This window comes from Scatophagus argus, chromosome 16 (genome assembly GCF_020382885.2).
Source record: "Scatophagus argus isolate fScaArg1 chromosome 16, fScaArg1.pri, whole genome shotgun sequence".
Lineage (NCBI taxonomy): Eukaryota > Metazoa > Chordata > Actinopteri > Scatophagidae > Scatophagus > Scatophagus argus.
This window is the reverse complement of record NC_058508.1, coordinates 17,268,872-17,282,648: the sequence shown is the minus strand read 5'-3', so window position 1 is coordinate 17,282,648 and position 13,777 is coordinate 17,268,872. Positions and strand designations below refer to the sequence as shown.

Genomic DNA, 13,777 nt, shown 5'->3' with positions numbered 1-13,777 from the left:
TCATTAATGTTAGACATGTAAACGTAGACAATATTAAAACAGAAATGCCTTTAGTCAGTGGTTTATGACTCCATCTTGTGGTGAGTGTTTGCCAAAACACTTTGTCAAAAGGAGTCATTATTATATGCACAGCATATACAAAACTTTTAAGTCTTTTAACTTCTAAATTTTTTATTTTATAGCAAAGAATCGTTATCGGTACAGAAACAAACAGAAAGCTTCACCTGAAAACTTAGAGGCCAACATGAGTTTGACACTGAATAGAAACCAATTATTAAAAGAAAAAGGAACAAAGAAAAACACATAATTAAAAAAAGTAGCTTTGGATCGAAAGGGGTAATTTGTGCAAATTTATAACAGCCCTGTTTCTTCTGAGGTCACTTCGGTTTTCACGCGTCATGAGCTCTTCCTTCTTTGCTTCTTCAGGAACTTTACTTTAATCTATGTCAAATTGAAAGAAGACGTAGACGGAAGTACAGCCATTTCATTTTCAAATTAAAAGCATAATGGTCGTTTACCAAAAAACAACCAAAAATATTACAAGAACACAAGGTGTAATAATACAACAAAGCCAACAATGAATAATAATAATAGTAACAAGTCTGTTGTCTATATTTGTTTTTGAATGCCACTAATTGTAAAATTAATGAAACGTAATATATACTTTGAAATTAATTACCGGAAGCTAGCCAGTTAGACACCGATCTGGATCTCATCGCCGTCGGCCGACGCCTACTAATTGTAAGTGAAAACTGTACTGTACATTTGTCGTTAGTTAAGTTTGAAGTAGTCACGCAGTTTTCAGACCGCAGTCTTTTAGATTCTTTTTCGAGACGACGATTTCTAATTTCAAAGTTTCGATTTCCCAACGAGTCTCAAAAAACATGTCGGTCCACATCTTAGCTTATGTGAAATGTCCGTGAGTGTGGCTGGGAGGAAGTTATCATTTTTATATTGAGAACGCGTACACACTTCGAAAGAAGAGCATCGCCGACGGGAGATACACGGTATGCTACATTTCTGTGGTTATATTTTGTTTGTGACAATAGTTAAAAACAAACAAAGGTGGGCACCATTAAAGGTAGGCTGCTGTTACTGTAACTTTTGCTGTACAAGTCACCAGCCTTTTTCAAAACCGCACATACGCCCGTTGAAGTCAGATGTGTATGATTATAACAGTTCTTGTATTCCAGCTTGTACTTTTTCCAGTGCAAGTGACTGTTGTTTGATACCTTTTTTTGTCATGGACGTTTTATAACAAGATCTCTTAGTATTACCGCTAAGGAACATTAATCATACACATAACAAACAAAACAGCGCTGAGATGGCCACGACACACATGTAATAATGTTAACGTTATGCACATACTACAAACAATAAAGAAAAATAATTTTGAATCATTTTAACCTCAATAATTACTAGCTGTATTAGAGTCCCCTTAAGAGTAGCTCTTATGTTCATTTCATGTTGTCCAATAATGATATTTTTAATTATGTCCTTGTCAGCTGATTGATAAATTAAGAATCAAACCATTGTAGCTCGTAACTACCAAATGTAAAAGTTTACATTAGTCGTCCTTGACAGATTCTCCAGGTTGGGTCCAAGTTCTGTTGCTTCTCACACGCTGTACAAAATACATGCCAAACCATTCCTGGCCCAGAGTCAAACCCCTGGTCTGCCCTGGCCGGTCTCTGTACTTGAATAAGAAACTAATGGTGTCCTGTCAGTGCAAAATGTCCTTGCTTTCATACTTGATGAATATGTGGATTGTTTTCAAGATTAATTGATTAGTATATCAGATGTCTTAAAATTCCCAGAGCCCTAAGTGATGCCTTCAAATTATTTCTTTTGTCCAGTCAAACGTTCAAAACTCCAAGACTCTTCACTTGACAAAGAAAAGCAGACAATGCATTTAAGAAGCTGGAAAAAAAAACGTTTGCTGCATAAAATGTGGGATGACATTCCTGTGCACTTCTGCTGCAAAGAGGAAAGCTGCATATCAAATGCAGACCACATTCCTAGTTAAACATGCTAGACTTACACTGCAGTGTTGCTGCCTACAGTGTGAATTTTCAGTCCACTTAAGTTTATGTGTTTCAGATTTTTTCTCAGTGTAGAAAAGTTTCCATTTGGCAGAATAGCGTGGTATTTACTGTGGTGATAGTGGAGAGTGCACAGGGTTTTGATGAATTTTTACATTTATAAGATGAATCTGGGGCGGCAAATTTTAATATTGACAAATCTGCAGATTATTTTACAGATTAATGAGTTAATCTTTTTGTCCATAAATCACAAGAAAGGTTCGTGGGGATGTCTTCAAGTTTCTTTTTCTGCCTTACTAACGTTTCAAACCCAAAGATATGCACTTTACAGTGATATAAAACAGAGAAAAGCAGCAACATAAACAAAATGCCATCATGTTGTCCCTTACATTTCTTACCTAATTCTTATAAGACTTGCCAAGGGAAATAATCCTTTTCAAATATCCACAGTTCATGTATGGAAACATTATAAATTGAATGAAAATATGCAGGGAGTATTGGGAACAGAGAGGACTCTGTGAATTGTGAAATTTTGCCTTGGAGTCACCTTTTTCACCTTGTTCATAGCGATGAATAAACACGGAAAAAGGAAGTAAGAAGAGACACATAGGTGTGACTGATCACTGTGAGCACAAACTGAAGTTATGGCACACATATGGTTTCTTAAATGCTCTGGACATTCAGGACTGGGACATTTTCCTGTGAAGGAGCCGGCGTTTTCCTGAAGGAATGCTTGGCTGGGTCTATTCTGTAGCCGACTTCTAGTTGAGTCCCTTTTCGCTGTCCTTACTAAAGGCATTGGAATTTTATTAATCTGTGTGGGTGTACAGCAGAAGTCAGCTCAGTATGGCCACTGACTGCAGTATGTGAAGTTTAGTTCAGGATTCATCTGCAAAGCATATTCCAGTGGATTGTACCAGTTCATATCAAAGATTAAAGGTTATTGTGTGTGACTTTATTAGGTACACCTGTACAAGTTCAGGTAATCCAATGAAACACACGAAACAATCTCTGTGAAGCTTACAGTGTTCAGTCGCTGTTGATCTTTTTTTTTCCCTGCAACAATGCCAAATATTCATTGGTTCCACTTCCTTAATTGTGAAGATTTGCTACTTTTCTTTGTTTCACATCAACTTAAACAGAATATTTTTGAGTCTGACTGTTGGTCAGACAAAAAAGCAAACTGTAAATGCTGATCTTGAGGAAAAATTGTCCACACCTAGTGTGACTGTTCCATACAATTCACACTCGGTGGGGAAAAAAATATTGATACACTTGAGCATCGCAATATTTTCTTATTGATAATTTTGGATTTTCAAAAACACAGTAATGGTTTTTAATGAGTAGTTTTACATGCAAGGAGTCGTGGCTGTCATTCATTTTGTGTTGCGTTTAAATCCCCAACAGCAAGATAGCACTTTTGTAACCTTCAACCTTTTGACTTTACCACTCCAATGTATATTCACTAAAATTCTAAAATACTCACTGTCCAGGTCTTGTTCTGTTGGTGCCCGGTGAATCACTGCTGTTAGAAGTATGCATCAGGGCACTTTCAGACGTTTTGTATCTGTTGGTGGCTAACAGAGTAGCCAAATGTAAACCCAAACTGTTTATGACAATGTCCACAAACAGTTTTTCTAAGATGTTGTTGCCATGACAGTAAACACTTTCTTTTACACTCAACAGGGAATAAGCAACTTGCATTTAGCTTTTTTGTGCAGTTTATGGTGCAGCCTCTCAAGTGGCATTCTGAATTTCCTGTGTACTGTGGTGGTTTTTATATGAGTAAGTTGTTTTGCTGCTGAAAAGAAAAGCAAGTGAAATTATTTCAGATAGATAAAGAAGGCACCTCACATTTCATGTGACAGCTATTTTCCGTAACATCGTCATGATATCAGACATCAGATTGTCACCCTTTGAACGTTGACTGTTTGCTGTCCAAGTAAAATTGTGTATCATTAGTTTGCTTGATGTTAGTTTTATGACATATAGTGGAGTGTGTGTGGATGTGTGAAATGGCATGTGACTCATATGTTAGATGGCTACAGAGCACATGTTTGTCAGGCTATAAGAGCACATGAATGTTCCCAAAACTCATCAGAAACTCATCCCAAATTACGGAGGATTGCACATCTTTTTATATTCTGGTTTTAATTTCGTTTTTGATGCAAAGTAGTAATGATCGATCACATCTTTTATTAATTCCTCTTAGAGTAAAAGTGTATCTTGATATGCGTAGATCACAGAGAGCTTATGTTCTACTTTTGTCCGTCCATAGTTCACAATTGATCATCAAAAGCATAACTGAACACGTTATCCTTTAATCTAGTCAAGAGGGAAGAGCAAGTAAGCCAGCCTTTTTGGAGAGAGAGAGCGGGCGGGGGGGTGTATGGGGAAGTGGAGATGCATTTCCCATAAGTCATTGTCAGCCAGCTCCTCCCCCCGGTTGGCTGAGAGCCAGCATCAAGCAGAGCAGAGAGCAAAGCCCGACACCAGACGTTACTGAGAATCAGAACATGAAGGACGAGGCAGACAAACGCAGCACCTCGTGTTACTAATGTAGATGACAGGTTATTCACAGAGGATACACGGGAGAGCGACCGTGGTTTACACTGGCATCTGTCGGTACGTCTACACGCCCCTACGCTCACACACTCACACACACACACACAGTTGTTTTTGTGGTTTTGTTTATTGCAGTGGGTTTTTCTCTATTTCCTTTCCACGTAAGTTCATTGGGGTGGGGTGTTGCGCCGTGCTTTCAGAGCAACGATGCAGCGTCTTTAGAAGGAAGTGACAGTCACTGAATTGCTTTGTTCTAGATAAACTTGCAGTGCATGAAGTTGGCGCACAAGGTAATGACGCTGCTAAACTTGAACAGCTTTCACTGAAATTTGACAACAGTTTTCATGTCAGTTTGTCTTTTCTATTGCTTGTGTTAGTGTTGTGAAGAGCAGGAATGTGCAAACATTACTGGGCAAAGGTTTTGGCAGCCGTGCAGTTGTTCTAGTCAGGATATCAAGATTATTCCTGGCACGACCTCTGTCAAGAATGTCTAATCTCCAAAGCCAAGTGACAGAGAGAAACATCTCTGAGGTTTAATGGACACACTGATGCAACATGGTGCAACTGTAGACCCAGTTCTCACTTTGTGCTTTTTAAACTGCGTTTAACGAGTGCTGAGATGAAAAGGTGGTGTGTGAATGTGCTGATCCTAGAGTTGTACATGTTACAAATATAACCTTCAAGCCATCAGCAGTCAATCACACTAATTTCCAATAAAGGTTAGCGTGCCTAATGTTACTGCAGTTTGCACTTCCTCTGACTGAAACAGAGCGCTCGCATTTAACGACACAGTTGCAACTGCCAAAACAAGGCCAGGGTTGTATTTCCTGTCTCCTCTGCCCACTGCACACTTTCAATTTGTGATCACCATGATGTCGAATTTACACGACAAAATCAAATATGTACAAATATAACAAGCTATTTAGGATTTAGATTAAGATGTATTTGACCACAGTACAAGCGTGCGTGTGTATTTCTGTTCTAGGTGTGTAAGGATTTGAGAGTAAGTTGAGTCAAGTGTATGAGCTCTTCTGCTTCACTTGAGTATAACTGGTGACCCCAGGAAGTAACAGAACAAACTTTGTTAGCCTGGTGATTTGCCAAAAGCCCATTAAAAATTTAAAAGAAAAGCAAAACTGAACACTGAAAAAGTAACCTCAGAATTAAATAAGAAAATAAATACATAAAGTTAGTTTAAACTTGAAAATAACAAATAAATTTGGTTGCCTCTAATAATAGTTTTTGTCATTCATATAAAAAGTCTGTTATGATATGGAGGGGAAACAACATTGACAACATTTCTATTAATCACTAGCGATGATGAATCATGTGATTTTTGTATGCCTGATGCAGTAACATTGTGGTTCAACTAAATCCATTTCAGTTTAATGACTGCAGTTTGTAAAGGAGACAAAGCCAGCAGTTAGTGGAGTGTAGTCGAAGAAGTTCTCTCTAGCTGTGGGCTATTACATTGGGCACTTTTATGAAGAAAACAATTAATGCAGAGCAGAGCCAACAGATTAGTTGCAGTCCTATTTTATTTTGAAATAAAATTAACCTACAAATGCCAGTTTTTGACTTATCAACTTGACTTATCAGTTGTTTATGACATTCTTTCTCTGTGCAGATCCAGCAGATGAAATGGCGGTGAGGCAAAGGATATTTAACTCAACATCACCGTTCTCCGGGTCATCCCAGGCTGAGCTGAAGGGGTCATACCCATCCTGCTCAGTCACTGACCAGGAGACGGAGACGGAGGAGGAGGAAGAGGAGGGAAAGGACAGCAAAATGGGCTACATAACACACCTGAACCCTATGATAAATAAGGTCCTAACGCATGGGACTGCAGAGCAAGTGGGAAAAATGCCACTGAAGCCCTCACCTTTCATTGCTCAAGCTGAATGTAATTATGTCTTTTTGATTTTTTGATCCCATTTCAAATAACTGTGCATGGACAGATAATTTAACATGAACACTGTGCTCTCCACAGGTGAAGCCCATGACTCCCAAGCGTTTAGTCCATCCTGTTCAAAACCTCCCTTTTTTCCCCGCCACACCAGCAGGTATGTCAACTTTATTTCTGTATTTAACACCTCATATTTGTTTACAGACGATTCACATACTGAATTGTTTAATCTCATGTCTGGTATTTACATTGTTGCCATCTGCTTCAGTGTTTCCTCAGAGCACAACAATGTTGCGTGCCCATCCACAGCCACCATCCAGCAGCCGAGCAACTCTGCAGCACAGCTCACCCCAAGAAAGAAGACCAGGAAGAGACAGAAACGCAAGGGGAAGAATAAACTCGATAAGAAGAAGGAGAGGCAGCGGCACAGACATCGAGTGCCTTCCGGAGTTCCTGAACAGGAGAGCGGTTCTGTGGTTCAGATCCTGGTACGAACTCTCGTCATTCTTCACATCTCATTGACTCGTACACGTGAAAAAGCTATGCCATTAACCTGTTATTAAGATGTAGGTTGGTTCACTGTACACTCTTTTATTCATTTAAGAACTGAGCATGCTTGTAGTGTTCTCCTTGTGAATCATCTTCAAGGATAAATGGCCACATTCTTTGGCAGTTCGAGGTGTGATCTATACACGTTCTCATGCAAGCTTTGGTTTTCCTGTGTTGTGGAAGTGAATCACCAAATTCAGACAAAGCTGCCTTTCATGGCCTTGAAGGTTCAGACCCTGAGCAAACTCACCTAAGAACGTAAACATCCTGTAGTCTGATCAACCATGCTTTTTGCTTTTTGCTTGTCACCTGTAGGAGGAGTTTTCTGTTGGACCGAGAAGCGACCTCAGTACTTGTTGCAGTAGCAGCACCGAAAGCTCAGTAGAACACAATAGAGGGTCTCCTCTCTACAGCCGACAGATCTGCATCTCAGGCTCCAGCTGCTCTCCTCTGAACTGGGCGGACCAGGTCTACGGCCTCCTCTCCACTCACCATTCCTATGAGCAGGACAGCGACTCAGACTGCCGCAGCGGTCTGGGAAACTATTCGCTGGCCCTCGCTGGCCTCCGAGGCAGCGTCAGTCAGGGGGATCCATGCTACGCGGGGCCCTTTTTCAAAGATGTTGAGAGGGATCTAAGAGAGGAGGAAGATGAGCTCTCAGGAGTTGATTCTGTCATCAACGAGGGGATAATCTTTTACAATGAAGTATGTCCTGTTTTACGTGAGCCTGCTTCCTGTCTGCTGTCTCCGTTTTAAGTGTGGTTTTGCCAAACTAACTTTCTTCTAATCTATTAGAAAATCCAGCCGGTGGACTCTGAATACAAGGAAGGGAGGGAGTACGTCGTCACACAGTTTATCAAGGAAGGCTCCTACGGTGAAGTACACTGTGCTCAAGACGTCAACACAGGCTTCAAATTTGCTGTCAAAAAGGTATGAGAGAATGTGACCCTCTTTGTTTTTTTTTTTTATTTCCACTGTTTGGTTTTAAAATGTGCTCTGATTGCTCACTCTTTTTTTTTTTCCATCCTTGCAGATCACCGTGAAGAGGTTCTTCAGCGAGGAGGTGGGTGCGTGGAGTGCCCTCAGATCTCCTCGTGTGGTGGAACTCTTTGGAGTGGTCAGAGAGGGGCCTAATGTCTTGCTTTTCATGGACCTCAAATCTGGTAAATAAGTTTCACATCTGCCTTCGACACGCAGCACTTTCTGTCAGTACTCACTGGTACCTTTGAGATTGAGGGTGAAGATGGAAATTGTTGCATGGTGTGGTGAATTAAGTGCACAACACATACAGAGTGGCTGCAAGATGAGGATAATTAAGACTACAGAAATACGAATGTGATTAGTGGTTGGCTCAGGGATGCCAGAAATGACTGTTAAGCTTCCTTGAAGTGTTATGTTGTGTTTACATAGAAAGGAAAGCAAATTTCCCTCTGAATAATAATCCTGTGATTATGTAGATCATTTATTCTAATTCACGTTATTCGTGCGAGTAAATGCAATTCCTATACGTTAGCCAAAAGCTAACGAGCAGTGACAGGAGAGGGTGCGTGTGTCTGTGCCTTTTAACTCAGTCCAGCCAGTACCTGAAGTCGACAGTCTTCAGAGACTCCTGATTCCTCTCTTCTTGTACCCCTGTCCTCTGTTAATTCGTGAAGAAGTACGTTTCCTCTCCAGGAGGAGTACATGAAAACCCAACAGGAGGCAACATTAATGTACATGATTCACTTTTGCAGGCAGGTCGACAAGGGAGAGTGAAATGAAATTCATTGTTTGATGACAACAGTTAAAGTGCACTCCCAGCTCTCACAAATGACAGGAATAATGTGAATTTTGCCCATTCCTGTCATTTACATTTTTGCCTTGACTTTGTATGTATGTTTTATCCGCTTTCTGCGCGAAGACACCTTTATGGTCCAAATTACGGACAAAGATGTCTCTTTGGTAAACGCAATGACATACGGCATATTGTTAAATATTAACAAGAGATACTGTAATCTCAATCCTGATCTGAACCTCTTTGTTATTTCAGGCTCCCTGGGCCAGCTGATAGCTGAGCGTGGCCGGCTGCCAGCGGACCTGAGTCTTCACTACCACTCGCAAGTCTTAACAGCCCTGGAGTACCTGGTGAAGAAAAAAGTGGCACATTTAGACATTAAAGGTACACAGGTTCCCAATTTCTTTCAATTTCTTTTCAACTTTCATGTATTTACAATAGTTACTAACATATTTCAAATCTTTCTTGAGTCATACTCAAAAGTAAAAATGCCACGAAGAATAATGATTGGATCTCTTGAATGTATATTCTTTAAAATTACTGAGTAATAGGTAATAAACTAATTGCTTAAGTCACTAAAATCCAAAGGTTTAATTAAGACACACAGACATTAGAAGACATAAGCTGTCAACAAAAGGTGATCAGATTTTATTACTTTTTTCCCTTATTCATTGTATACAATGTAATAATGGATTGTAACAGCTGTGTTTCTTCAGGATATTGCCACTTGTTGATCCTGTAAATGTTGTTTTTACTCCGCTACCTCTGAAGTGACAGATAATCTAAAACTTGAATGTAAATGTTAAGACTGAAAAAGTTACCACAGCAACTACACCAAAACACAGACATCAGATATTGGCACTGGACCATAATCACACTTTCAAGATGAATTTTAACAGCAGTAATTGGACAGATCAAAGTGGCACAACAGTAATAGCAGCTAAACCAAATGTGTCAGCTTGACTTTTACTTCTTGTGCTACCTAGTGGAAAACAAAAAGAGAGAGTAAGTCAGATTTCTAATTAGTTCTCATCAGAGGATTTTGTGCTTTCGTGCAGCTGTTGTGTGGAACACAAGTGTCATAGATACAATCTAGACTTGATCCTCAGCACCTGTGTTGTGAAACCAGACTACCACAGAGAAGACGATGGGCTGGGAATTTCCCACAGTGTGACTCACCGCTGCTCTTTAGAAACAGCGCATGTGCACATAATCAGGAGAGCGAGAAAGAAAGAAAAGGAGAATGAAACAGAGAGGGGGGGATGGGACGAGGAGCAGGAAGTACTTAGCAAGAGAAGAGAGAGAAGTACAGACAGAGACTGTAAACACAGAAAGGAGAAGTTGGAAATAGAGAGGCCAAAATATTAAAAAAAAAAAAAAAGAGGGAAAGAGAAAAACAAAATAGGGAACCGAGTAAGAGGAAGAGCAAAAAAAAAGCAGGCTGAAGCGGGAGGACGGACAAACAGCATGATTGTTCTGTTTGAGCTCAGGCGCCACCTGGTGTCTGTAAAGCCTCCGGAAAAGCAAGGCAGTAATGCCAAACCTCTCTATCTGCTGCCTGTTTGTCACTAGACTCCACATAAAGTTTTCTCTACAGCAGCTGTCCCTCAGTGACCTCACATAGTCCTCTTTTTTTCCTCCTTTGTCTTTAGACTGATTTCTGTCCTGTGCAGCTGCCCTGTTTCTAATTTTATCATCCATAAACTAAACTGCACAAGTCTTGGAAGTCAACAAAGTGCCACTGAGCAGTGAGATTAATGCAATATATTGTTTCCCACAGCTGACAATGTGCTGCTGTCGGAGGATGGCAGGGACACCTTCCTGTGTGACTTTGGACACGCAGAGAGACTCGATAATCAGGGACAGAGCCTGAGTGGGTCCAAAGGTAACTACTGTGTAACTTAAGCATTTCAGTTAAGAAGACGGGTGATTTATCCACTTCCATGTGTGACTTAATTTACTGTTTTCCCAATGTAATTCAATGCAGACCTGAAGGGCTCAGAGACCCACATGGCCCCTGAGATTGTAAAAGGGGAACCCCGCGGAGCCAAAGCAGATGTGTGGAGCAGCTGCTGTATGCTTCTGCACATGCTCAGTGGGTGTCAACCTTGGACAAGATACTACACCTGTAGACTTTACCTGAAGGTATACTTCACAGCAGAGCACGAGCACTACACCCTGCTGTTTGGTCACGGCTGTTCACTTCGCTCTTCACAGTATTCACAGCAGACTTTGACTGAGTTCTCTTTTGTGATGGTTACAGATTGCCAACGAGCCTCCCCCTCTGAGAGAGATCCCACCTGACTGTAGCCCTCTCACAGCTGAAGTTATCAAGGCGGGACTTCACAAGGATCCTGCTAAGAGAGCATCAGCATCTGACCTCAAAGAAAAAACTGTCCAAGCTCTGAAAGAAGGTAATTATATATAAGTACAGGTCATTATTTAACCCAGCCTTGGGTAGTTTATGCATGAATTTCTGTCAGGCTGAATACAGCCCAAATACCCTTCACTGATAAGGTAGGGCACCCTATGATTACCCTGTGAGGCAAAGCTAAGAGAAAATTAAGTGAAACAATTCATAGAGAAACTGCAGTAAGAAAGTCCATATGAGACAGATCCAGAGTATATAAGGGTTAATGTATTGTGCTTGTGTGATTGCAGTGGGAGGACTCACCAGCTCAGTGAGGGGGCCCTATGCAAAGCCCCTGTATTTTCCCAACAAACCTCCTGACCCCCTGCAAACGAACAGCAGTGTTTACTATGAGGATGAGGAGAAATATAAAGAATCTATTGAGAAGGTGATCACAGAAGGGAGAAAGACGAGGAACCTGGGTGATGAAGATGAAGAGAAGGAGGCTGAGTCGACGCGAAGCCCGCCTTTCTGTCCACAAACGCTGATCTCTGAGCCAAACCACAAGAGGAGCAACAAGATCACCACTGTGCCTGAACTTGAGCTACGTAAACTGGAGCGAGGTGAAGTTTCTTTAAGTGTTCTTATTGTTTGCTATTAAATGTTTGAACTGAAAATGTTTAAATGTTTGTTTTCCTGCATGTTTGCAGATTTTTACCTGAGCAGTTTGTCCCAGCTTCACTCTGCTGAGATGCAGCAGCAGCTCTTGTCTTGTCTCAGCAGTGACCCGTATTCCAACTGGGAGCTGTGGGACAAAAAGGTAAGCCAAAATTCACAATAACGAGCATGTGAAGGATCTCCATTAAGCATAGGGCATATGAAGACAGGACATGATGAATGACAGCATTCAGGGAATAAATAAACGTTGCAGGGAATTGTGAATGAAGGGACTTTAATTGGGAACCGAAAATTGGGTCCATTTAAGCAAAGAGTTTCATTGGTGTTCATCTGTTTTTTTTGCTTAAAGTATTAACAGACCTAATATTTGGCTTGTTTTCCTTTTTTAACCTGTTATTCCAGGACTCTGGCCGCTGGTCGCTGAGCCCAGGAGACGATTTTAGTTCTGGTGTCTTCTCCTACAACAGTCAGCCAGATGTGCAGGTTTTCAGTGTGGATTTGCTATGTAACGCACAACTACCACCACCCTGCTGTTTCGAAGGTGAGATAAAACTTTCCTCTTACTACTTGATGTCGTACCAACTTTTGAAATGTGACATCATCATGCGTTTACACCATGTGTATATCTCTACTCTGCTGTCGTCTCAGGGGTGGATGTCTGCATTAGAGACTTCAATAGGAGAAGCATCCGCATCAGAGAGACTCGCCGGGTGAAGGTGGGCCACATCGCCACTGGGATCAGTGATCAGGTGAGGGCTGGCAGCCTCACACGTGCTCATGTGTCAAGACAGCTTCTCATGTTAAGCTCTTTCAGTGTTTGTAAATGTCAAACTCTGCCTTTTAGATCTCAGAGAGGGTTTTCACCTTGGAAACTCAGCAGGGCGAGCAGGTTGCTCACGATGAGGAGATACAGGAGTCTGGTCTAGAGCTCTGCTGTGTTCCTGCTCCAGACTTCAGCTCTGCCTGGACGTGGAGGATCAGAGACGGGGTGCTGGAGACGAGATAGAGGCCACAGCTGTCTCCACCCATCAGCTCCACCCTCATATTAACTGTTGCACATGTAGCTTTATGTTGAATTGTCTCAGTGTTAGAGGACCATGCTCTCATGAGGGGTGAAGTCCAATCTCCCAGAGCTGCCTTTTTAGCAAACATGTCTCATGTTTTAAATGGCATGTTGGGGGTCTGTTGTGTCGCTTCTTGTCTTACATGCCCCTTACTCTGTCAACCACTGTGATGTTTACGTTACACATTTTCTTGTTGCATGTTTACATTGAGTCAGTAAACAGTACATGAAACTAAGCAGAGTATGTGTGATACATTATTCTTTGTCCACTGTTTTATTCTTTAGTCACCAAAAAATCCAAAAAGCATTCTCTTAGTAATTGGGGTTATCCTGTTTGTGCCCTGCTGGTGGCAATGCCCGAAGGATGCAGATGTCGGTCAGTCAGGTGCTCTATCCATACATCTACCACAGAGTTGAGTCCTGACCAAGACAGCTGCTGGCCATACTCGATATAGTTGGTGTAGAAAATCAAAGTTCCCAGACAGTAATTTGATGATCCTTCAACGTTTCTCTGTTGCTACCGTGTGATCAAAAGTTGTCGCTTGAAGCTACTCTTGAAGTACTGCACTGCTTGTAGTTCTGTGACATTTGCAGTGGATATTAATGAGCCCTGAAGATTGAATCTCAGAGGTTTTGGCCACACCCTGACCGTTCCTCTGTCACTAACCTCAGATCATGTTTTATACTTCTGCATAAACAATTTCAAAATCTAACAGATCATCATTACATCTACTGAGCATATTTACGCCACCCAGAATGAACCCTGTAAACTTTGCTGTCTCAAAAAGTCTGAATTTATATCAGGAAATGCTGCAATTTTTTGTTCTAAGTGCCACCTTTATATATCATA

General features: G+C 41.2%; 1 protein-coding gene across 4 annotated transcripts; it reads left to right on the top strand.

Moving 5' to 3' along the window:
* Nucleotides 1-681: 681 nt before the first annotated feature.
* map3k14a (mitogen-activated protein kinase kinase kinase 14a) lies at nt 682-13,163 on the top strand. Of its 4 annotated transcripts, none has more exons than XM_046414590.1 (16): nt 682-741; nt 6,235-6,510; nt 6,598-6,670; nt 6,782-7,001; nt 7,378-7,767; nt 7,858-7,992; nt 8,096-8,225; nt 9,092-9,220; nt 10,617-10,721; nt 10,824-10,981; nt 11,100-11,250; nt 11,498-11,809; nt 11,897-12,006; nt 12,267-12,405; nt 12,513-12,613; nt 12,709-13,163. In XM_046414590.1, the coding sequence occupies exons 2-16, from the start codon at nt 6,249-6,251 to the stop codon at nt 12,868-12,870; spliced, it is 2,577 nt and encodes an 858-aa protein (XP_046270546.1). In that variant the 5' UTR covers nt 682-741; nt 6,235-6,248; the 3' UTR covers nt 12,871-13,163. The 4 variants fall into 4 exon arrangements, with proteins under 4 accessions (XP_046270546.1, XP_046270545.1, XP_046270544.1 ...); XM_046414589.1 differs by lacking the exon at nt 682-741 and adding an exon at nt 748-1,007; XM_046414588.1 differs by lacking the exon at nt 682-741 and adding an exon at nt 1,022-4,667.
* The last annotated feature ends 614 nt before the right edge of the window (nt 13,164-13,777 follow it).

Coding starts and splice junctions, on each gene's coding strand:
- map3k14a (XM_046414590.1), top strand. CDS start 6,249: ATGGCGGTGAGGCAAAGGATATTTAACTCAACATCACCGTTCTCCGGG. Junction 7,002..7,377: donor GTTCTGTGGTTCAGATCCTG/GTACGAACTCTC, acceptor TGTCACCTGTAG/GAGGAGTTTTCTGTTGGACC. Junction 11,810..11,896: donor GCTACGTAAACTGGAGCGAG/GTGAAGTTTCTT, acceptor GCATGTTTGCAG/ATTTTTACCTGAGCAGTTTG.